Source organism: Saccopteryx leptura, chromosome 9 (genome assembly GCF_036850995.1).
Source record: "Saccopteryx leptura isolate mSacLep1 chromosome 9, mSacLep1_pri_phased_curated, whole genome shotgun sequence".
NCBI classification, from domain to species: Eukaryota; Metazoa; Chordata; class Mammalia; order Chiroptera; family Emballonuridae; genus Saccopteryx; species Saccopteryx leptura.
In genome coordinates this window covers 37769331-37791311 of record NC_089511.1, presented here as the reverse complement: position 1 = coordinate 37791311, position 21981 = coordinate 37769331, and the positions used below count along the sequence as shown (strand labels likewise).

Below are 21981 nucleotides of genomic sequence, written 5' to 3'. Positions count from 1 at the left end.
CGTAGGCAATCACTAATCTACCTTCTGTCTGCATATATCTGCTTATTCCAGACATTTCATATCAATACAATCCTGCGGTCATTTTTGTGATGGGCTTCTGTCACTCAGCTTACTCTTTTCTAGGCTCACCCATGTAGCATGTGTCAGTCCTTCATTCATTTTCCTCCTTGACCAATCCTCCACTGTATGGATACACTGCATTTATTTATCCATTCATCAGTAGATGGACATTTAGGGGTACTTTCACTTTTTGGCTATTGTGAATAGGATTGCTTCTTTGTAACTTTTCAAGTAGATCTGGGCTATATCTGGGAGTGAAATCACTGTGTCACATGGTTAATTCTGTTTAACCATTTGAGGAACTATAAAACTATTTTCCAAAGTGGCTATACTATTTTACCTTCCCCACCAATAGTATTGTGATTACAATTTATCCATATCCTCACCAATACTTATTACTACTGTCCATCATTTTTATTATAGCCAACCTATGATGCGTGGTTATCTCATTGTGGTTTCGATTTGCATTTCTCTGATGGTTAATGATGAACATCTTCTCGTGTCCTTATTGGCCATTTGTATTTATTTTTGGAGAAATATCAATTCAGAATTTTTTGCCCATTTTTAAACTGGGTTATTTGTTTCAACTGATTTGTAGTTTTGACAAGTATTGTTTTTAATTTCTGCCAAGTTGATATGCAAAAATAGGTATCTTTATTCTTCCAATTTGCATTTATTATTAGTAAGGTGACCAACTTTTTTTACAATGAAAAGGAGGACAAAAATAAATTGAAGAAAATAATATCGTAAATAAAAGAAACATTTTATTCATTGCAACAATAATACACTATAATATGATAAATGCATAATAAAAACATTTATAATATTTTATATTGTAATTATGCTTATATGCCTATTAATTTTTAATAATAATTGTAAAAAAAGTACTCATTAAGATACAAATACATCACGTCACACACAATGGATTGACTCTGCAGTGATAGAATACAGACAGTTACAGATTAGTTTTCCAATATCAAAAAGGAGGACATGTAGGAGGACAATTGGTCACCTTATTATTAGTGAAGGTAAACACTTTCTTTCATATATTATTGATCACTTGAATTTTTTTGTTAGTGAATTATCTGTGTCCTCTGCCCATTATTTCCTGGGATATTTGGATTATAATGTTTCATTCTGAAAAGTTTAAGATCCAAATAAAAGTCTCATTTTAACCTTATGGTATTCTTCCCACCTGGCAGGTAGAAGCCCTGGGATCTAAGTGAGGGCTTTATTCCTTCTTGAAGCTTATCTTGAGATTCTGCCCACTGATGGGGCTGTGGTTACACCCTGGGAGCGGCTGGTGGGCAGTACTGGTGAGAAGACTGCCCTTTCTTTCCAGTTGCGTCATGACCGTGACAGCCTCCCACACCTCTGCGCAGGTCGCACCTATGGACTCCACCTGAAGGAGGGGAAGTGCTTTATCTACAGCCCCAACCTTTTCAGGGATCCCCGTATCAGTGGCCTTTGGACCAGCAAGTCAGAAATGAGTTATGTTTCTCCTTCCACAAAGACTTTTCATTCTCCCCTCCTAGCAGGTAACTACCCACCTGTCCCCTGCGCAGCCCTCCAATTCCAAATTACACAGAGATTCAGAATCTGAGTTGAAATGATCTTAAAGTTAATCTCTTTTAACTTATTAAATGATTTTTGATTTAAAACAAAAATCAGAAAACTGTCTTTTTTAAGATATGATTAAAATATCTTTCATATTAAGCTAATTAAGTAATTTAATATTAAAGGGCTAAAATAATTGCCAGCCTCTTTCCTTTCCACTTCCTAAAATTACTATGAAAGGATAGTTCAATTTGACTCAAAATTACATGGTTCACCAAAGCTGTGTTCCAGCCCTGGCCAGGTAGCTAGGTTGGTTAGAGCATTGTCTCAATATACCAAGGTTGCAGATTTGATCCCTGGTCAGGGCACATACAAGAATCAATAAATGATGCATAAATAAGTGGAACAACAAATCTCTGTTTCTCTCTCTCTCTCTCAAAACAAAAACAAAATACCCCCAATAAATTTTATAAAATAAAATCTCATTTAAAAAAAAAAAAAGCTGTGTTGCATTTGACAGAGAAGCTTTATAACTATGTAATTCTTTCATGCACATTCCCAGAGCTAAGATAAGCAGCCATTCCAGCTTACGGATAAGAACTTTTCTTGCTCCTATACTTTTACCCAACTTCTGGCTAGCCTGGAATTGCTATACCCTAAACCAGCCCACAGATGTGGGGTCAAGTTTCTAGATAAGAAAGGAATGTTTAGGATTAGATTTGACTGAGTAATTAGACCCAAACGACATTACTTCTTACTGACAAGTAAGAATGCTGGGTCTGTTGGAAACATCAGAAACGCCCATGGGGTTATTGGGTAACTTCCCGGAGCCCTGAGAGGTGAACCTGGGCAAGACGATGAGAAAGACCGTCCCTAACCCTCCACCCCTGACATCACTAGTGATTGTCTAGCCATCCCTGTTCACTGGCCCCTGCCAGAGCTTCTCTGCTGATGGGAACCCACATCCTTGCCCACAACTTAGTTCTTGATTGGTTCACAACAGGATGTAGAGCTGCTCCAAAACTGGTGTTTGGGCCACAGAACAGGGCAGAACCTGCCTGGCCTGAGGATCTGGAGCAGGGAGGGGGCAACTGAATTGTCGTGGCCTCCAAGATCACTGTCTGCCAGGCTTACAGTAAAGTGAGCCTTTCCCCAACATGGGGTCTGTCAGTTTCCTTAGCAGACTAAGGTTGGGCATTTGCATCAGTTTCAGAATGTGGAAAGATGAACCAACAGCCAACACTAAGTGAAACCTCAGTTCCATCACTAGCTGTGGGCATCTCCTATGTGTCAGACAGGTGATGTAGACCAGCCTCTCGGATCCCATAACTCTGAGGCTCAGAGGTTAAGCGAGCTACTAAAGGCCACAGAGGCAGTAAGGGTGGGCACAAGACTTGAGCCCGTGCCCTTCTTGGCACTCTATGATGGGTAGCAGAAATGTGTGGGAATGCTGGGGTAGCTCTCCTGCCAATCCCCAGACACCCCTCGCTTGCTCCCTGGTTGAGGGCTGCAGAGCACCACTGCACATCCTTTGGGCACCGTGACCTGTGTCCCACTCTCCTCCTCACAGCCCGGAACGGTCAGATGTGGTATATCCATACTCCCACACCTCCTTTCCCAGGGGAAGAACATCTGACTCATGCCTGGCCATCTGGTAAAAGGCGAAAGATTTATGCGATCTGAAGAGAAACCAGAGTATGGCCATTTGGAAAATCAAAGGTCCTTGGCTCTGAGATTGGTTCAGGGTGAGCACCTGGTCATAGGACCACCAGAACCCTTCCGGCTTCCCTTTCCCTATCAGCTGTGAACCTGGGAGGATGGGAAGCTGGAAAGCTGGAGCTCCCACCACAGCAGGGGAGTGCCTCCTCTCAAATGAAGCCAGGCGAGGGGTGGCAGAGCTGAGGGGCTGAGCCTGATGGCAACATTTGAGTCCTAGATCAAGCCACAGCTGAAGTCATTCCTCTGGACTTCTCAGTTACAGGAGCCAATGCATTCACTTTTTAAACTGAGGCATAATGTACATATAATAAAATACATAGGTTTTAAGTACAGAGTGCATTGAGTTTGAACAAATATATAAACCTGTGTAACCACTACTCCCAACAAAAAATGCAGACCATTTCCATCACCCCCAGGCAACCAATACTCTGGCTTCTGTCACCACAGCACTGCCTGTTCTAGAACTTCACAAAAATGGAATCATACAGTATGTTTTTGTTTGGTTTTTTTTTAGTCTGGCTTATTTTGGTCAATATTTGAGATTCATCCATGTTGTTTCACTTATCAGCGGTTTGTTCCTTTTAGGGTGCTGAGTAGAATTCCATAGCAGGGATGTTTCACCAGCGTTTATCTGCCTAAACCATTTTGGATTAAATTTTTCTGGCACCTGCAACTAAAAACGTTCTAATGTAGAATAAGTTCCCCAAGCATGAAAACTCTAGTTGTCACATACACGTGTGTGCCCTTAATGTACAGCTAGAATTGGAGAGCAGCACCTAGGTGAAACCTGGAGGCACTTGACTCGGAAGGAAGGGATACCTAGCTTATACCTGCAGAGTGGCACCGAAAAGACAGGCCCGGCCACCAGGAAGGCAGGCACAGAAGGAACAGATCAGTCTTTCCTCCCAGACGGGGGCCTGCTCTGGGCACCCCTTGATGCCTGGCACCCCTCCACCTGGAGAACCAGTGCGGTCCTTCTACATACAGCCACAGAAAAAGCTCATACATGTAGATATGTTTCCAGCAAACTAAGGACACAGTGTGAACTTGGGGTTTCTAGGTCAGAAGACCGAGTGAGGGTGAGTGAGGTGACAGTGCAGGGTCTCCTGGCTAGAGACCCTCACATCGGGCATGGGAGAACAGGTGCTTTTTGCTGCTTCTCTAGCACAGATAGTTTCTCTGCCTTTCTCACTCCTTCCTAGTTACATAATCTCTCACTCAAACACCAAACTCTGGAAAAAAGAATTGTTTGTTTATGAGTCAGCCAGAAGCTGTCAACCAGAAAGCACAGAAATAGCATGTAGTACCCTGCAATTCACACATACGTTTCACTTAACTCTTCGCCAGAGACTCAGGGCAGGCTGGATGAACAGAACCCAGTTTTTTCACATTCATAAAAATCAAAACATAAATCTGGCACTTGTGAAGAGCCCTCCCCCCCTCCCGGGTCTCCATCAGGGCTGCAAGCCGACGTTCAGCTGCCACCCTCCAGCGTCCAACCCATTCACCCACAATATGAATCAACACTCAGGCATAACCTTTAACTAGAGGCTCCCTTCGGTCAGTCCTACAAATCTTTATGAACACCTACTGTAGGCCACTCAGTTATTTTTCAACATGCTGAATGAATAACAAAGATTTACAATCATGAGTTTCCATGAATCAAATATATTTCCAGACCCAACTAATGATCTGCTTATTTCATCCAGTAGGATGTAGTCACTAAAAGTTAATATTCCTTATCTGGAAGGTGACTGTGTGGGGTGAGGTGGGGTGGGGTGGGGGCTGGTATGTGTGTGATTGTGTACATTTCCGTAATCACCTTTCATACAATTTATGTTACTTTTAAAATACAAATAATATGGAAGAAAAAGAAACAACTTCTGAGGTGGTTTTCGATCACCTGCTTTTTACAATCCAATTTGAAACGTGGATTTTCTGAGGGCATATGGCCATAATGAATTCTGTGGGTCTGACCCGAAAGGCTAGCAGGACTTTCCTCTCTCCCTGTCCCTGGAGCTACAGGTGGGAGACCTCGCTCCTGCTGGCACCCCTTGCTGCCTGCTGAGGTAGACACTCGGTTCTCTGGCTGCACCTGCAGTTTCACTGTCCTCTGTGGCCACCTCCAATGTAGCCCTTGTCACGAGACTTTGGTATCTGAGCCAAACAAGGAAGTGGTGATCAGCCTAAAGCCAATGCCTGGTCTCATCAGGTGGTGTCTTGGAATCCATCCAACTAGCCCCAGGAAGCAAGGGACATTTACAGTGTTACAGCTCATCACACTGACTCTCCCCTGAGTCACCATGAAAATTCTGTTTCTGCCAGGGGACCCCTCCTGGCCAGGATCCCACAACGGGATAAGATATTTGTCAGACACACCTCTGGGCTGCCAGTGCGCACCAGGGCAGCCAGGCAGACACTCAGCAAGGCCATGATCAGCTTGGGTACATGCAGCCTGGCCTTCAGGACTTGTCTTTGATCATGGTGGGATCTAGGATAGGGAGGAGGCAGCATCACACACCTTCGCATCCCTCCTCCTCCCTCCTCTCCCCACCTGGAAAAGGATTAAAGGCTCCAAGGAGATGGGTTCAAATACCTACAGAGACATCATCACTACCCAGTAAAGCCGAAGCTGATGAGCCCCTATGACCTGGGCTCCGTGAATCAGCCCAGCAGAAGGCTTCCCTATAGACGTGTGTATAATGTGAGACTACAGCCCACTAAGATGAATGGTGCAGGGAAGGAACAAGAAGGAACTTCTGCATTGGGGAGGTTGGAGGGGGAATCTCCTTTCTTCTGTGCTGGAGTCTCCAGGAGGCCCAGAGTAAACAGTGACAATAAACCAGGACACCGTGAACCTTGGGGCCCCATCCAGCCTGGAGATTCTGTGAACAAGAAACAACTTCTTCTCCAGCTCTTGAGTAAAAACAATGGAGCTAAATTCATTTCGGGTCATTAGCGTTCCCAGAGGATATAGCGGCAGAGATAAGGACCGACAATGCTGCACTTTGTGCAGACTCTCTTCTTCCACACAGTGTAAGATCTTTCATTTAGGCCCTTTCAACGGTCCTGGGGAACAGCTTTCTCTAGTTTTTCTCCAGCTGGTTTCTCTTGGCCAAAAACAGGTTTTCCTTCGGGTTTTGGGACAACAACACCCTGAGATCCCTGGAGATGGGCCCTGCTCTCAGGATGCATTGCGTTAGAAACTTATATTACTCTGCATTAACTATATATAGGCCAGGACACATATTCTTCCAGGACTTTCCTTAGGATGAGTATAACAATCTGTTTAGGAAAAATAAGCTCCATTTCCACTGGTCATTCTTTTAAGAAAGTAATTTATAGTACTAATCTTACAGAGCTGTATTTTTATGTAAACATATTCATGCAAAGGAAGAAAAAACAGTGAGAAGCCAGAGAAGAGAGAAACCTATTACGATAGACCAAAAAAAGTGTTTTTTGTTGTTTTGAATTCAGAGATTCCATGCTGTTAGCCAGGACACCAGGGTCTGTACTAGGGGGTGCCCATGCCTGACCTGAGGCCAAGATATGTTCATATCCTTGGCCTCTGTACAGCCAAGTCCTACACAACTGTAAGAAAACCTTGATTTATAAGGGGGCTTCCATCTCTGCCAGTATTGTCTCACATTCAATGACCAGGACAAGTTGGCACAGTGGACTTTTAGGAAATGAGTCTTCATTATATGTACAAGTCACACAAAACAGACCTGAAGCTGTGGATATGGATTGTGAAACCCCCACCCCATCTCACTTTCTGCTTTTTAGACTAAAACAAAAAAGCTGATTCCTGTTCAAGCATGGACCAATCTATTGGACAAAGTACCGACTCCTATCACTGCTCAGCACCTCAGGAAATGAGGCTTGCTGTGAACAGAACCCATACTGAATCAGGGTTGAGTATGCCCCAGAACAAGACAGCAGCAGGCTCAGAGCAGTCACTCAATAAATGCTTTTGGCCCTGGCCAAGTAGCTCAGTAGGTTGGAGCATCATCCCAATATGCCAAAGTTGGGGGATCAATCCCTGGTGAAGACACATACAAGTGAGTGTATGAAGGGGTGGAAGAGTGGGTAGGGGTGTCTCTCTCTCTCTCTCTCTCTCTTCTTCTCTCTCTCAAACCAATCAATAATAATAATAATAATAATAATAAAAGTAATAGCCCTGGACGGGTGCTCAGTGGATAGAGGTTCATCCTAGAGCAGTGGTTCCCAAACCCCGGGCCATGGACCGATAGCGGTCCATGGGCCATTTGGTACCGGTTCGCAGAGAAAGAATAAATAACTTACATTATTTTCGTTTTATTTATATTTAAGTCTGAACGATGTTTTATTTTTTAAAAATGACCAGATTCCCTCTGTTACATCCGTCTAAGACTCACTCTTGACGCTTGTCTTGGTCATGTGATACATTTATCCGTCCCACCCTAAAGGCCAGTCCGTGAAAATATTTTCTGACATTAAACCGGTCCGTGGCCCAAAAAAGGTTGGGGACCACTGTCCTAGAGAACGAAAGTCGATGGTTTGATCCCTGGTCAGAGCACATATGAGAAGCAACCAATGAGTGCACAACTAAATGGAACAAATAAGGGAACAGTGAAGTGATGCTTCTCTCTTATCTAAAATCAATGGATAAACTTAAAAATAATAATAAAATAAATATTTTTGGAATAAATGGAACAAAATGGCGTTCTCCACTAGGCCACTACTGCTATGCCAAAATGGCGTTCTCAAGAAAAGAGGAAGGGGAGAGAGGGTAGGATAAAGAGTACAGGATGAAAGAGAAGTTCATTTAGTAGAAATTAATTTGGTTCTCTAAGAATGCACAAAATCCCAAAGATCCAAAGCCAAGATGGAGAAAAAAAAAATAATAATAAAACAAAGCCAAGATGGGGGAGCCTACTTGGGGCAGCTGTATCATGTTCTGACTATACCCACCCAACAATGCAACAGCTATTTCCAATCTTCACTTCCCATGCACTTCCTAGGACCCCTCCACAGCTTCTCTTCTCTCCACTGAATCTTCAACAAACCCGTCCCACCCAACTTCTTCACCTTCAGCTTTAAAAGGCTCTAGATTTCCTCACTCTAAAACAAACCTGCTTTCTTCTCTCTTCTCTAATCCCATCTCCCGCCAACAACTATCTTCTCTGCTCTTCGCCACAACAGTCACAGGGACTTTTGGTCCTAACTCTCTACCCACTCATTCACTAACAACCCCCAAAGGACTAAATCCTAAATACTAAAGGACTAAGTCTTCTGATCTGTCAACCTCACATCTCCACCAAAGACTCTCTTTCTCAGCTTCCTTGACACTGTGCTACCCTCCTGGCTTGCCTCTCATCTGTCTACCTGTCCCTTAAGTAGAGGTACTTTTTCCTCCTATATTAGGTCTTTTTTCACAATATCCCACACTGGTGCCCTCCAGAGCCCCATCTCCAGTCAGGGTGTTCCCAGGGCTTCCAGGTCAATGGAGTGAGCTTCCCACTGGGACCACCACCAAGGCCTCAAGTTCACCTGTCTCCTGGGTCCCCCGTGTCAGTGAGGCATTTGACCATCCAATCAAACACCTAAAAAGACATTTTGGATGTCAATCCCATTTATTAGTCTTTCCCTTCCCTTCCTTTCCCTTCCCTCCCTTCCTTTCCTTTCCCTTCCCTATTCTCTTCTTTTCGCTTCCCTTCCATTTCCTTCCTTTTCCTTCCCTTCTCTTCCCTTCTAACACTACTGTTGCTCAGGCCCTCATCATTTCAACCTCCTCACTGGGATCACTGCCTCCAGTCTGATTTAGGGGTGCAAGCAGGTGGGAGGCATGGGTGGTGAAGCTGTGTTTACACAGCACTTTAGATAACTGACTGAAAAGTCATCAGTAATCCATATCAGAGTAGGGAGGGCAGAGACAATGGAGGTCACAGGGGGCTAACCCTCAGGCCCCCAACTCTACTCCTTCCTGACTGACTCTACATTGCCACCTCTCTGTCCCCCATCAACCAAAAACTCAGCTGTCAAAGTGGTTTTTCTGTGACGGGATCTCACATGTCTGCTACTGCATTCAACACTTGGATGGATCCCCAGCTCTCCTCCCATCGATCCAGGAAGGACGACCCTGAAGAGCCAAGTTCCCACTTACACCTCCACACCCCAGAGGCTTCCCTCACAAGCGTTCACAGTTCCATGCCCTTGCTCACACTGCTTCCTCTGCCTGATATGCTCTTCCTCCCCTTCTTCCCCCTTCTCTACCTTTCATTCAAGGAACATTTGTTTTGGGTTAAACTAGCTCCTATCAGAGATCAGGAAGTGTTCAATGTTAGCACCTTTTATTAACCTCATAGAAAGAATATTCTTTGGACTGGTATGATGTAGCACAATGATCATTGCAAGGTCTCCTTTGCAAGAGATGTTTCTGATTGTAAACCAGTGGCTCATCTTATTTTGCACCCATGATTCTCTTGTCCACCACCATAGAAACTGCTTCTAAAAAACATCCAACTCGGCATTCATTCACAGCTCCCTGGCCAACTATTCTTCCAAGGCACATCCTCCCCCTGGAAAGAAAGCCTGTTGTGGAAGACCTGGGAACATAACTGTTACAGGTATTCTCCATCTCTTCTGCCCCTCCCTCAGTCATTTTCCCCAGATGATGCTGTAGGTCCAGGTCTCCACCTGTTCAGAGAAACAGTTCAGGGAGGAAATGAAGTCCCAGAAAAAGGCAGCAACTTGCTGGAGGCTACAGAGCAATTTTGTGGGGGTGGCAGTCAGGCTCTGGGGCCCTAGGACTGAAAACTAGCGATTCCCAGGCCTTGCCTCCTGCAATTCCATGGCTTGTGATCCTCTGTCCCAAATGCCACACATAATTAGAAGTTATAATCCTGTAATTCCATGATGACATCTTTGAACTTAAATATACCTTAAAACTACTATTTTTTTAAATGCTAAAAGCAATTCACTTAAAAAAATTTATTTTTCCACTCTGTCCTCACCTGTTTCCAGATTCCCCTTCAGTCCCGCCCACTACTCCTCACCAGAGAGTAAAAGCCTCATAAGGAAGGAGGAAAATGCCAAGTCCATTTAACACGGGATCATTAGGCTTTGAACAATCATGAATTGATTGTTCTATGGGAAACAGTTTCACTTCCCTGTTTATAATTACGCACTCTACCTTCGGTCATATATCTTACAAAAAAAAAAAACCCCAACAATCTCTCAACCCACCCAAACCTGGCCAAGCTCCAAAGCCTATTTTTAGACTGGCAGGGACCTGAGAATCCGAAAGGTGGAAAGTGTCCCTGCCTCCAGGCTCAAAAGCATCTTTGTAGCCCAGGCCTTGCCACCTGCGGGCATCCTGTGTCCCCGCTCCACAGGCTGGGGTCATTTGTGAGGGACTGGGCTGCGGAATGTTTTCTGTAGGACAGGAGACCTGTGTGTGTGTGCCGAGGGTCGCCTGGACATGACAAGTTCCTGAGAAGCCCGCACTTGCCCCGGGTTTCTCCAACAATCAAATGAATCCTGTTTGCCGCGCTCACGGCCTCCCAACGACTTGGGGTAGAGGAGGTGGCGACGCCCGACGTCACCTCCCACCAGCAGCTCTCTCCTGCCCTCTAAAAAGTCAAAGAAACGGGTCCTGGAAGCATTCACGAGGCAAAATAAGGTCCGCCAACCCGCCTGGGGTGGTCCTTCTAACTTCACCCGCACCCCGGGCAGGTGCTCAGGTCTCAGTGAGCCGCGAGGAGGAGGAACGGGTCCCTTCCCCAGGTTCACCCTCCCGGCCCCGTTCTCCACCCGCACCTGCGCGGGACGGCCCCAGGCGACCCTCCCCCCTCCCAGGCTCGGGAGCCACCTGCTCTCGGCGGGGTCCACCGCCGCCCCACCCCTCTTCGACTGGAGACCCCCACCCCACCCCGACCCCCACCCCACGCCGGCGCGCTTCGTCCCACTCGGGCCTGGTCTACCCCGCCCTGCGCTCCCGCAGCCCCCTCCACATTCTCGGGGAAAGGTTTGTCTGCACAGATCGCCGCCCTCCAGAAGCCACCAACCTTCCGAAAGTAACCGTCGTCCTTCTTCTCCAGCGGCTGGGGGGCCGCGGGCAGCAGAGCGTCAGTCATGCTGGCAGCGCGGGCACGGAGAACCGACTGAGGCTCAGTAGCAGCTCCGGCCCCAGTGGGCGCCCGGACCCGCCCCGTCCTGCCCGCCCCGCCCGCGGCGCAGCAGCGAGCCCTGCAGACCCGGCCGGGCCGCCGAGGCCACGCCCCCGCCCCCGCCCCGGCTCCTGATTGGCGGGGCGGAACCGGCGCCCCAGGCAGGAGCCCGGCCGCACGGGGAGCTGGGACCCCCGGGCGCTTCGCTCGCCCTCTCTACGCCTCGGGGACCTGACCCGGGTGTCGTGGCAATCGCAGCCCGGTGATTCAGGGGCCGTTTGGGGTCTCCGCGGCCGCAGCTAGGCCGAGGCTGGGGACCGGGCCCCTCACCTGTAGCCCTGGGGGCAAATGCAGCGAGCACGTTCAGCTCGCGCTCGTCGCTGGAGGAGCGCAGACTCTGGAGGACGGTGATCAGACCTGGCGCCACGTCTAGGGCGCGGCTGGAGCGCAGGGTTCTGGGCCAAGGGGTCCCAAACAGCTGGCTGCGGTGAGGGACCCCGGGGCAGAGTCCGGGACGCAGAGAGAGAGAGTTAGCTGCACCACCGAGGGCCTTGCCCATGTGACTCAGACCAGTTGGCGCAGCGGTCAACTCCCTGTCCCCCCACCTTCGCTACCGAGACTGGCGGAGCCGCGGGGAAATGCAGACGGCTCTGGGAGTCGGCGTCCGCCCACGAAGAGATTCCCAGAACGGGTTTTGTGCTCGACAAACTCGGCAGATGTTTATTAACCACCACTTCAAACTTCAGTTTTCTCAACTGCAAAATGGGGCCGGGTCGTCGGCTTTCTGGCTGGTCAAAAGTATTGCAACGGAAGTGCGTGTTAAAGCTCTTAGCTGGGTGAGGGGACGTGTCTGGCTTAGCCAAAGGGGACGTCGGGGGCGGGGTTCACACTACTCTCCCACCCGCCCCCCGCTGACCCGTAGACTCGCGACAGAGGTATGACAGAACTGGGTCCCACAACCCGCGGCCCGAGCCGGAAGCCCCCAGCCCCGGGGCCATGCCCTTCCTGGCCGCCGTCCTAAAGTCACAAAACCCTCCCCCCAACCAAGGGACACTTTTGTGCAATTACCACCGTTTGGCTGTCGTGGTAGATGTCAGAGATAAAACGAAGCAATATACTTTCAAAACAAGCCAAACGTTTACTTCTTTTAAAAAATAAAATTAAAATTAATAAGGAGGTACATTAGGAGTTGTTTGAAAGTTTTAAAATAAATAGTAGCAACAACCAAGAACCAACAACCAAGGAAATGTAAAAAAAATCCACCTGCCTACTCCAATATGCTGCACAAGGGACGGCTTTTCCGGAAAGGACTGTTTTAATTTCAAGAGAACCTGGAGAGTTTTTTATAATACAATTTATTTGTTTATTTTATTTTACTTTTTTTACAGAGACAGAGAGTGAGTCAGAGAGAGGGATAGACAGGGACGGAGAGAGATGAGAAGCATCAATCATCAGTTTTTCGTTGCGACACCTTAGTTGTTCATTGATTGCTTTCTCATATGTGCCTTGACGGCGAGCCTTCAGCAGACCGAGTAACCCCTTGCTGGAGCTAGCGACCTTGGGTTCAAGCTTGTGGGCTTTTTGCTCTAACCAGATGAGCCCGCGCTCAAGCTGGTGAGCTCGGGGTCTTGAACCTGGGTCCTCGACATCCCAGTCCAACGCTCTATCCACTGCGCCACCGCCTGATCAGGCAACCTGGAGAGTTTTAACTAGCTCAGCGCTGGGACAGGTGTATGGAGGAACTCTAGCAGATGCAAGAACTTTCCCTTCTCTCCTAGGGTCAGAAGTGATGAGTATAAAGCTAATTTCAGCATGTAGAGCATCTTATAATTGATCAATTGTCCTGTAAAAAAGTACCATCCTGGGTTGGGAGTTAAAAACAGCTGCTTCCATTTCTGGGAACCAGGGCTGATGGATCATTCTATTACATTTGTAATACTATTCCCATTACTACTCCTGCTACTACTATATAGTAAAGTTATCCACAACGTTTATAAATATTGTTTCATTCTTACAACCCTTCTTCAAGTAAGTGGATTAAATAATCTCCATTTGAGAAGACTAAGGCTCAGAGTAGTGAAGTGGCCAGCCAATGGCAGGCTCCTCTGTGGCCAGGATCAGTTTTAGTTCAGGCCTGCTGACTACAATTATTCCCTATCACCTTCAGATTTTTGTCATTTACCACCCTGAAACACTGTCACCTTTACAATATCTCATATATGTATGTGCTACTTGTACTATTATTGATTAAATAGTCTTTATATTTATTCTATTTAAAAAAAACTTTATTTTAAAAGATAATTATGTCACCTCACTGGTGGTGGCGCAATGGATAGAATGTTAACCTGGGATGCTGAGGTCCCAGGTATGAAACCCTGAAGTTGCTGGCTTGAGCATGGGCTCACTGGCTTAAGCACAAGGTGGCCAGCTTGAGCATGGGATCATAGATATGTTCCCATCGTCGCTGCCTTGAGCCCAAGGTCACTGCCTTGAGCAAGGGGTCACTGGTTCAACTAGAGTCATTCCACACCCCCACCCCCATCAAGTCACATATGAACAGCAATCAATGAACAACTCAAGTGCCACAACCAGGAGTTGATGCTTCTCATCTCCCTTCCTGTCTCTGTTTCTTTGTCTCACAATAAAAAATACTTTAAAAACAATAAAAATAATAGAAGATAACTATGTCATAACCATAAGCAGAAAACCAGCAGTACTTGCCATAGAGAGGGATACACATAAAAGTTAATACAGTGGCCCTGGCTGGTTGGCTCAGTGGTAGAGCGTCAGCCTGGTGTGCAGAAGTCCCGGGTTCGATTCTCGGCCAGGGCACACAGAAGAAGCGCCCATCTGCTTCTCCACCCCTCCTCCTCTCCTTCCTCTCTGTCTCTCTCTTTCCCTCCCGCAGTGAGGCTCCATTGGAGCAAAGATGGCCCAGGCGATGGGGATGGCTCCTTGGCCTCTGCCCCAGGCGCTAGAGTGGCTCGGGTCGCAACAGAGTGACGCCCCGGATGGGCAGAGCATCGCCCCCTGATGGACGTGCCGGGTGGACCCCGGTCGGGCGCATGCGGGAGTCTGACTGTCTATCCCCGTTTCCAGCTTCAGAAAAATACAAAAAAAAAAAAAAGATAATACAGTAAAAAACAAAATCTGTTCTTTAGACTGACACCATCACCTTCTTCTTTTTTTTTTTTTAAGTGAGAAGAGGGGAGACAGATTCAAGCATGTCACCCGGGATCTACCTGGAGGAGAACAGAGAGAGTGGGGAAGTGGGAGGGGAAGAGAAGCAGATAGTTGCTTCTCATATGTGCTCTGAGCTGGGAATCAAACCCAGGATGTCCGCACACTGGACCAGTGCTCTATCCACTGAGCAAACTGGCAGGGCCAACCATTACCTTCTTGAACTGCTTCTTTGATTGAAAAAGAAGAGCAAGAGAAGGAAGCACGGTATTAAAGATGTACCAGCTGGCCCTGGCCAGTTGGCACAGTGGTAGAGCGTCGGCCTGGCATGCAGGAGTCCTGGGTTCGATTCCTGGCCAGGGCACACAGGAGAAGCACCCATCTGCTTCTCCACCCTTCCCCCTCTCCTTCCTCTCTGTCTCTCTCTTCCCCTCCCGCAGCCAAGGCTCCATTGGAGCAAACTTGGCCCAGGCGCTGAGGATGGCTATATGGCCTCTGCCTCAGGTGCTAGAATGGCTCTGGTTGCAACAGAGCAACACCCCAGATGGGCAGAGCATCGCTCCCTGGTGGGCATGCCGGATGGATCCCAATCGGGCACATGCGGAGTCTGTCTGACTGCCTCCCCGTTTCCAACTTCAGAAAAATACAAAAAAAAATAATTAAATAAAAAAATAAATAAAGATGTACCAGCCTACTCAAAGACTACCTGAGCATCTTTGGAGGAAAAGTAGCTCTTCTCTGAGTCCCAGCAGGCATCTCCTGGTTATGTGAGCCATGTGCATGTCACTCCTTGGGGCATGCAGGACTAGACATTCTCATGGCTCCTTGCAGAGGAACCCACAGGCCTGACCCCATATCTCTGAACCAACTGTGATCAAGAATGAGAGCTGCAGCTGGCCCAGCAGGAGAGTAACATCTAATCTACTTTCTACTTGTCAACCCTGTTGGCGGCATGTTTCACAAGCACACCAATGAACTCCTGTTCTCTTTTTTTAAAATTTTTTATTTATTTATTCATTTTAGAGAGGAGAGAGAGAGAGAGGAGAGAGAGAGAGACAGAGAGAGAGAAGGGAGGGAGGAGCTGGAAGCATCAACTCCCATATGTGCCTTGACCAGGCAAGCCCAGGGTTTTGAACCGGCAACCTCAGCATTTCCAGGTCAATGCTTTATCCACTGCACCACCACAGGTCAGGCTGAACTCCTGTTCTCTTAATAAAAAAGTGGGGTGGGAATTTCTGAGATGGGCAAAAGGTTAAAATTTTAGCTGGAAACAGCTATTACTTTAAGTTGCTGTTTTCCCATCTGGCTGAGGCCAGCGATTGCTGGTTCAGGGACACAGTTCCTCCAAATAAAATGTAGATATCATCTCTTAAGACCTGCTTGTTGACAAAAGTAGCACTGGCTTCTCTGGAGTGTGAAGAATAATAAAAACGGTGCCACTTTAAAATAGTGTCAGAGAGCCTGACCAGGTGGTGGTGCAGTGGATAGAGCATCAGACTGGGACGTGAAGGACCCAGGTTTGAAACCCCGAGGTTGCCAGCTTGAGTGTGGGCTCATCTGGTTTGAGCAAGGCTCACCAGCTTGAGCCCGAGGTTGCTGGCTTGAACAAGGGGTCGCTCTGTCTGCTGTAGTCCCCAGATCAAGGCATATATGAGAGCAATTAATGAACAACTAAGGAGCCGCAACAAAGAATTGATGCTTCTTCCCCCCCCAAGAAAAGAATTGATGCTTCTTATTTCTCTCCCTTCCTGTCTGTCCGTCCCTTTCTCTGTCTCTGTCACAAAAAAATAACAAATAAAAAATAAAATGGTGTCAGAGGTGCCATCCCAGAAGAACTGCCTTGTACTTCTCACTTCTCAAACCTTGGAATGTTAAAACTGGGCAAAATACACCTGACCAGGCAGTGGCGCAGTGGATAGAGCATCGGACTGGTATGTGGAGGACCCAGGTTCGAGACCCGAGGTCACCAGCTTGTGTGCTAGCTCATCTGGTTTGAGCAAAGCTCACCAGCTTGGACCCAAGGTCGCTGGCTTGGGCAAGGGGTTACTCAGTCTGCTGAAGGCCCACAGTCAAGGCATAGATGAGAAAGCAGTCAATGAACAACTAAAGTGCCACAACGAAAAACTGATTGATGCTTCTCATCTCTCTCTATTCCTGTCTGTCTATCCCTCTCTCTGACTCTCTCCTTGTCTCTGTAAAAAAAAACAACAACAACAAACAACAAAAACTGGGCAGAATAACATTTAGACTGGGCCTAAACAGACATTTGCAAAGATAACAACAAAGCAGATACCATAACTACTGAGCTACCTGGCTAGGGCTTGTACAAGACAAATCCTTAAGTGAATACAATTCATTGTAAATTATAGACATAATTTTGCAATTTTTATGAAAAAATTCTTAGAAATTGAAGCCATATGGTGCCACAGGGGAGCATGGGACTTTTAATTTTTTTCTTTTAATTCATTTTAGAGAGGAGAGGGAGAGACAGAGAGAGAGAGAGAGAGAGAAAGAGGAGGGGGGAGGAGCTGGAAGCATCAACTCTCATATGTGCCTTGACCAGGCAAGCCCAGGGTTTTGAACCAGCAACCTCAGCATTTCCAGGTCGACACTTTATCCACTGCGCCACCACAGGTCAGGTTAGCATGTGACTTTTTACCACCCCTAAATCTCCCCTCTTTATCTCCAAATCCTTTCAGGAGGAGCTTGCATTTCTTCCCCCCCCAACCCCTGTGCCTTTGAGATGGTAATACCTGGTATTCTCCAGGAACTCTAATATAAGCTATCTTTCTATTTTTATTTTTTATTAAAATTTTTTTTCAAATTATAAGAGAAAGTTTATTTAGAAAGTTAGAGGTAATAGAAACGAGCCAAGGTTGTGGGTTCGTTTCCTGGTCGGGGCACATATAAGAATCTACCGATGAATGTATATATAAGTAGAACAACAAGTCAATCTCTCTCTCTCTCTCTCTCAAAATCAATCAATAAAAAAAATTAAATGACACTTTATGGAGCATCGTCCTGATACACCAAAGATATGGGTTCAATCCCTGGATAGGGTGCATACAAAAATCAACCAATAAATGCATGAATAAGTGGAACAAGTTGATGTTTCTCTCTCTCTCCCTCTTCCTCTCTCTCTAAGATCAATCCGTCAATCAATAAGAGAAAAATTATGATTCAATAGGAACTAAAATATACATTTATGGATATTAAATTCTAGTCCTATTAAATTCTTTAAAGTTTTTGTTATTTAGCTGTAAGCTGGCTGGATCCTGAAATCTTCTAGTTTCCTCAAATACTTGGCTGTAACTCTCCAAAGTAATATTTCCAATTTTTTTCCCATCGTTTGGCTTGGTATAATTGAGAACAAAACTCTTTTCCCCTGAAGCCTTGAAGACTGCAACTAGACAATTCCATATAAACATCAAAGAAATCATCATAACAGCTCATATATGCCTGTTGCTGTGTAATTCATTTAGAGAGTTTACCTGAACACCCAATGACATCATCCAAGACACTGAAACTGCAAAAAATGCTACCACCCTTGACATCTAGAAATCTATTTTTTTATTTATTGATTTTATAGAGCGAGGAAATGGAGAAAGAGAGAGAAACATTGATTTGTTGTTCCATTTAATTATGCATTCACTGATTGATTCTTGTATGTGCCCTGACTGGGGATCGAACCTGCAAACTTGGCATATGGGGATGACACTCAATCCCACTGAGCTATCTAGCCAGGGCAAAGTATTTTTTTTTTCTAATTAAATTTATTGATTTTAGAGGGAGAAATTGTTGTTTCACTTATTTATGCATTCATTGGTTAATTTCTGTATGTGTCCTGACCAGGATCAAACCCACAACCTTGGCTGGTTGGGATGACTCTCTAGCCAACTGAGCTACCCGATCAGGGTCAGACACACTGACACAACTGACCTTTTTTTTTTTTTTTTTTTTTTTTTTTTTTTAGAGAGAGAGATGGACAGACAGACAGGAAGAGAGAGTGATGAGAAGCATCAACTCATAGTTGTGGCACCTCAGTAGTTCATTGATTGCTTTCTCATACATGCTTTGACCTGGGGAGCTCCAGCAAGCCAGTGATCTCTTGCTACGCTCAAGCCAGTGAACCTGTGCTCAAGCTGGTAAGCCTGTGCTCAATCTAGTAACCTCGGGGTTATGAATCTGGGTCCTCAGCATCCCAAGAAAATGCTCCATCCACTGCGCCAGCACCTGGTCAGGCTAAACTGACCTAGTTTTAAGATTGAGATTTTTTTTTTTCCTTTGCTTCCTCCAGGGATGATGTCTATTGTTATTTAGAATGGTCCAGTGTTTGACGTACCAAAGTAGGCTGTCCTACAACAGTCTAACAAAAGAAGGCTGTCCTAAACCTCTGGTAATGGAATTGTTTACCTTTATACCAAGAAGGTTGGGGAAACACCAAAATCTGCATATGGTTGGCCAAGCTGACTTCGCGGAGTTCCTACTGTGAGACCTAAAGTTCAAATGAGGTTGTCTAAAATGAAAAAACATGTCAGCAGGGCCTATGGTAGGTCTGTGCTAAATGTGTCAGTGACAGGATCAAGCGTACTTTCCTTACTGAAGAGCAGATAATCATTGTGAGTTTTGAAGGCACAAGCACAGAGTCAGAGAGCTAAATTTTAAAAAAAGAAGCTCTTTTAAGTAATAAAAACAATGCAAAAACAAACAAAGATAAAAATTGGTTAATGAGATAGAGAACAATGTATTAACCTAGTTTCTGGAATGTGGGAATTCTTATATGAAGTTTTGAAGGTGGGACTAATGCAGAATAGTGAAAAATTAGGGAAATTCCTTGACAAGTTGAGTAAGGGTAACTGAGACAAAATAATTAAACAAGGCCAAACAATTTGAGCAATTCACAGCCAGCTAATGAATCACAAGGTTTTATCTTCCCAAACCAACGACACTTAGGAGCAAATGGTTTACACATTACAGAATATGCTGGAACTGACCAGCCTTGGTCCTGGTCCCTCTTTGATGACTTTCTTTAAAAATAAAATTAACCAGAAAATAAGCCTGATTCCTCTTTACGTGTATTTTGATGAATCAACACATTGAAGGACAAACCTGTAAAGCTAATGAGTATTTTGTTAAGACCTCCTCACCCAAGACCTCCTCTAGGATTCCCACTGGCTAAAGAAAGAGAAAAAGTCTCAAAAGAAAGGACCCAGGAGCATGCTGTCTCTAGAGCATGCCCATACCTTTCTCTCTGACTGTAAGGAGACTTGAAAACAGGGGAGCAGCTTGTCCAGCGCTTACCCCCTGAACCTGTCAATGAGGCCCCCTTTTTCTCTAACTTTCCAGAGAGCCAAAGCAGAACTGCCTAGACTCTTTCCTGTTGCTTCTTCTATCCTAAGCCCTTCCTTCATTACACTGTTCCCAGTTGTAATAAACGTTCTCTCTCTCTCTTTTTTTTTAAAATTTTATTTATTCATTTTTAGGAAGGAGAGAGAGAGAGAGAGAGAGGAGGGAGACAGAGAGAGAGAAGGGGGGAGGAGCTGGAAGCATCAACTCCCATATGTGCCTTGACCAGGCAAGCCCAGGGTTTCGAACTGGCGACCTCAGCATTTCCAGGTCGACGCTTTATCCACTACGCCACCACAGGTCAGGCTCGCTCTCTTTTTTAAAAAAATATTTTGGCCCTGGCCGGTTGGCTCAGTGGTAGAGTGTCGGCCTGGCGTGCGGGAGTCCAGGGTTCGATTCCCAGCCAGGGCACACAGGAGAAGCGCCCAGCTGCTTCTCCACCCCTCCCCCTCTTCTTCCTCTCTGTCTCTCTCTTCCCCTCCCGCAGCTGCGGCCCCGAGCAAAGGATGTCCCGGGCGCTGGGGATGGCTCCGTGGCGCTAGAGTGGCTCTGGTCATTGCAGAGTGATGCCCCGGATGGGCAGAGCATCGCCCCCTGGTGGGCGTGCCGGGTGGATCCCGGTCGGGCGCATGCGGGAGTCTGTCTGACTGCCTCCCTGTTTCCAACTTCAAAAAAATACTACAAAAAAAAAAATTATTTATTGATTTTTTTGAGAGAGATGAGAGAGAGAGAGAGAGAGAGAGAGAGAGAGAGAGAGAGAGAGAGAGAGAAAGGATAGGTGGGGAGGAGCAGGAAGCATCAACTCATTGTTGCTTCTCTTATGTTCCTTGACTGGGCAAGCCCAGGGTTTTGAACCAGCAACCTCAGCATTCCAGGTCGATGCTTTATCCATTGTGCCATCACAGGTAAGGCTAAATGTACTCTCAATATCACTTGGTCCTGGACTCATGCTGTGAAATTTTTCCTGTACAAAGTCAAGAACCTACACACACTGCCAGCTGGTCTGAGGCAGACCTGCTCTGGACCCAATCCCTGTCTGGTAACAGACTAAGGGAAGCAGAGTTTAGGGTGCCAAAATATGCCTTTTAGGAATATTGATTATTTAAGGCTGGTTAATTTTAAGAACCAGCAGACATGGGAGAAGTTCACAGGTACAAGTAGAAGTTACCCTTTGTGAAAGGGCGTTTACACTTATAGGGGAAATCTCTATTTGTAAGGGTTTCCCTTGTTATGAGTACCCATCTCACTGGCGGCACAGATGTGTGGACCCTGAGGAAGAAATCACTCCCTATCACGGTGACTCAGTCCATCTTCTTGTTTTTTTGTTTTTGCTTTTCTTAGCCCATTTTATTATCTGCAGTTTCCTGATAAGATTTTGAGATTTGTGTCTTGCATACCTGAATAAGAAAGGAGGGGTATTTGGTGTTTCAGTTGCATAAATGTCAGAATGTCCATACCTGTAAATAATTTTATTTATTATTTATTTATTTATTTATTATTGACTTTAGAGAGAAAAACATTGATTTGCTATTCCACTTATTTATTTATTTTATATTTATTTATTTACTTATTGGTTTTAGAGAGAAGGAAAGGGAGAGAGAGAAACATTGATTTGTTGTTCCACTTATTTATGCATTCATTGGTTGATTCTTATATGTGCCCTAACCGGCAATTGAACCCACAACCTTGGCATTTTGGGCCAATGCTCTAGCCGACTGAGCAAGCTACCTGGCCAGGGCAATTTTTATAAGATTTTATTTGAGCCAAACTGATGACAGTTGCTGGGAAGCAAGATCTGAAATGCTCCAGAGAATAAGTTTTGCAGCTTCTTTTATCATTTTGGAATTAAGGAGGTTGGGTTCTAAGAGTCTGCACCCTGAGAAAAATTAAAATCTGCCAATCTCTTAAAAGTTTGATGTGGAAATTGTTTTATTGTTGGTTTCACTGTATTTTTTTATTATTTTTTAAA

The 21981-nt window shown here is 45.8% G+C and overlaps 1 protein-coding gene and 1 pseudogene across 2 annotated transcripts in view; one reads left to right on the top strand and one right to left on the bottom strand.

Annotated features, from left to right (window-relative positions):
* RHPN2 (rhophilin Rho GTPase binding protein 2) overlaps positions 1 to 12474 on the bottom strand; it is a 59836-nt gene extending 47362 nt beyond the window's left edge. The window contains exon 1 of one of the 2 annotated variants that reach the window (XM_066349046.1): positions 11723 to 12474. Coding sequence is in view for 1 of the 2 variants with exons in the window: in XM_066349045.1 (XP_066205142.1) it covers positions 11385 to 11453 (69 nt within the window). In the remaining variant the exon portion in view is untranslated. Of the gene's footprint in view, positions 1 to 11384; positions 11564 to 11722 lie in introns of those variants that run through there. The other variant, XM_066349045.1, reaches the window with a different exon arrangement.
* A 6513-nt stretch (positions 12475 to 18987) lies between these two features.
* On the top strand, positions 18988 to 19331 carry LOC136381470 (large ribosomal subunit protein eL34-like; annotated as a pseudogene).
* Positions 19332 to 21981: the final 2650 nt, after the last annotated feature.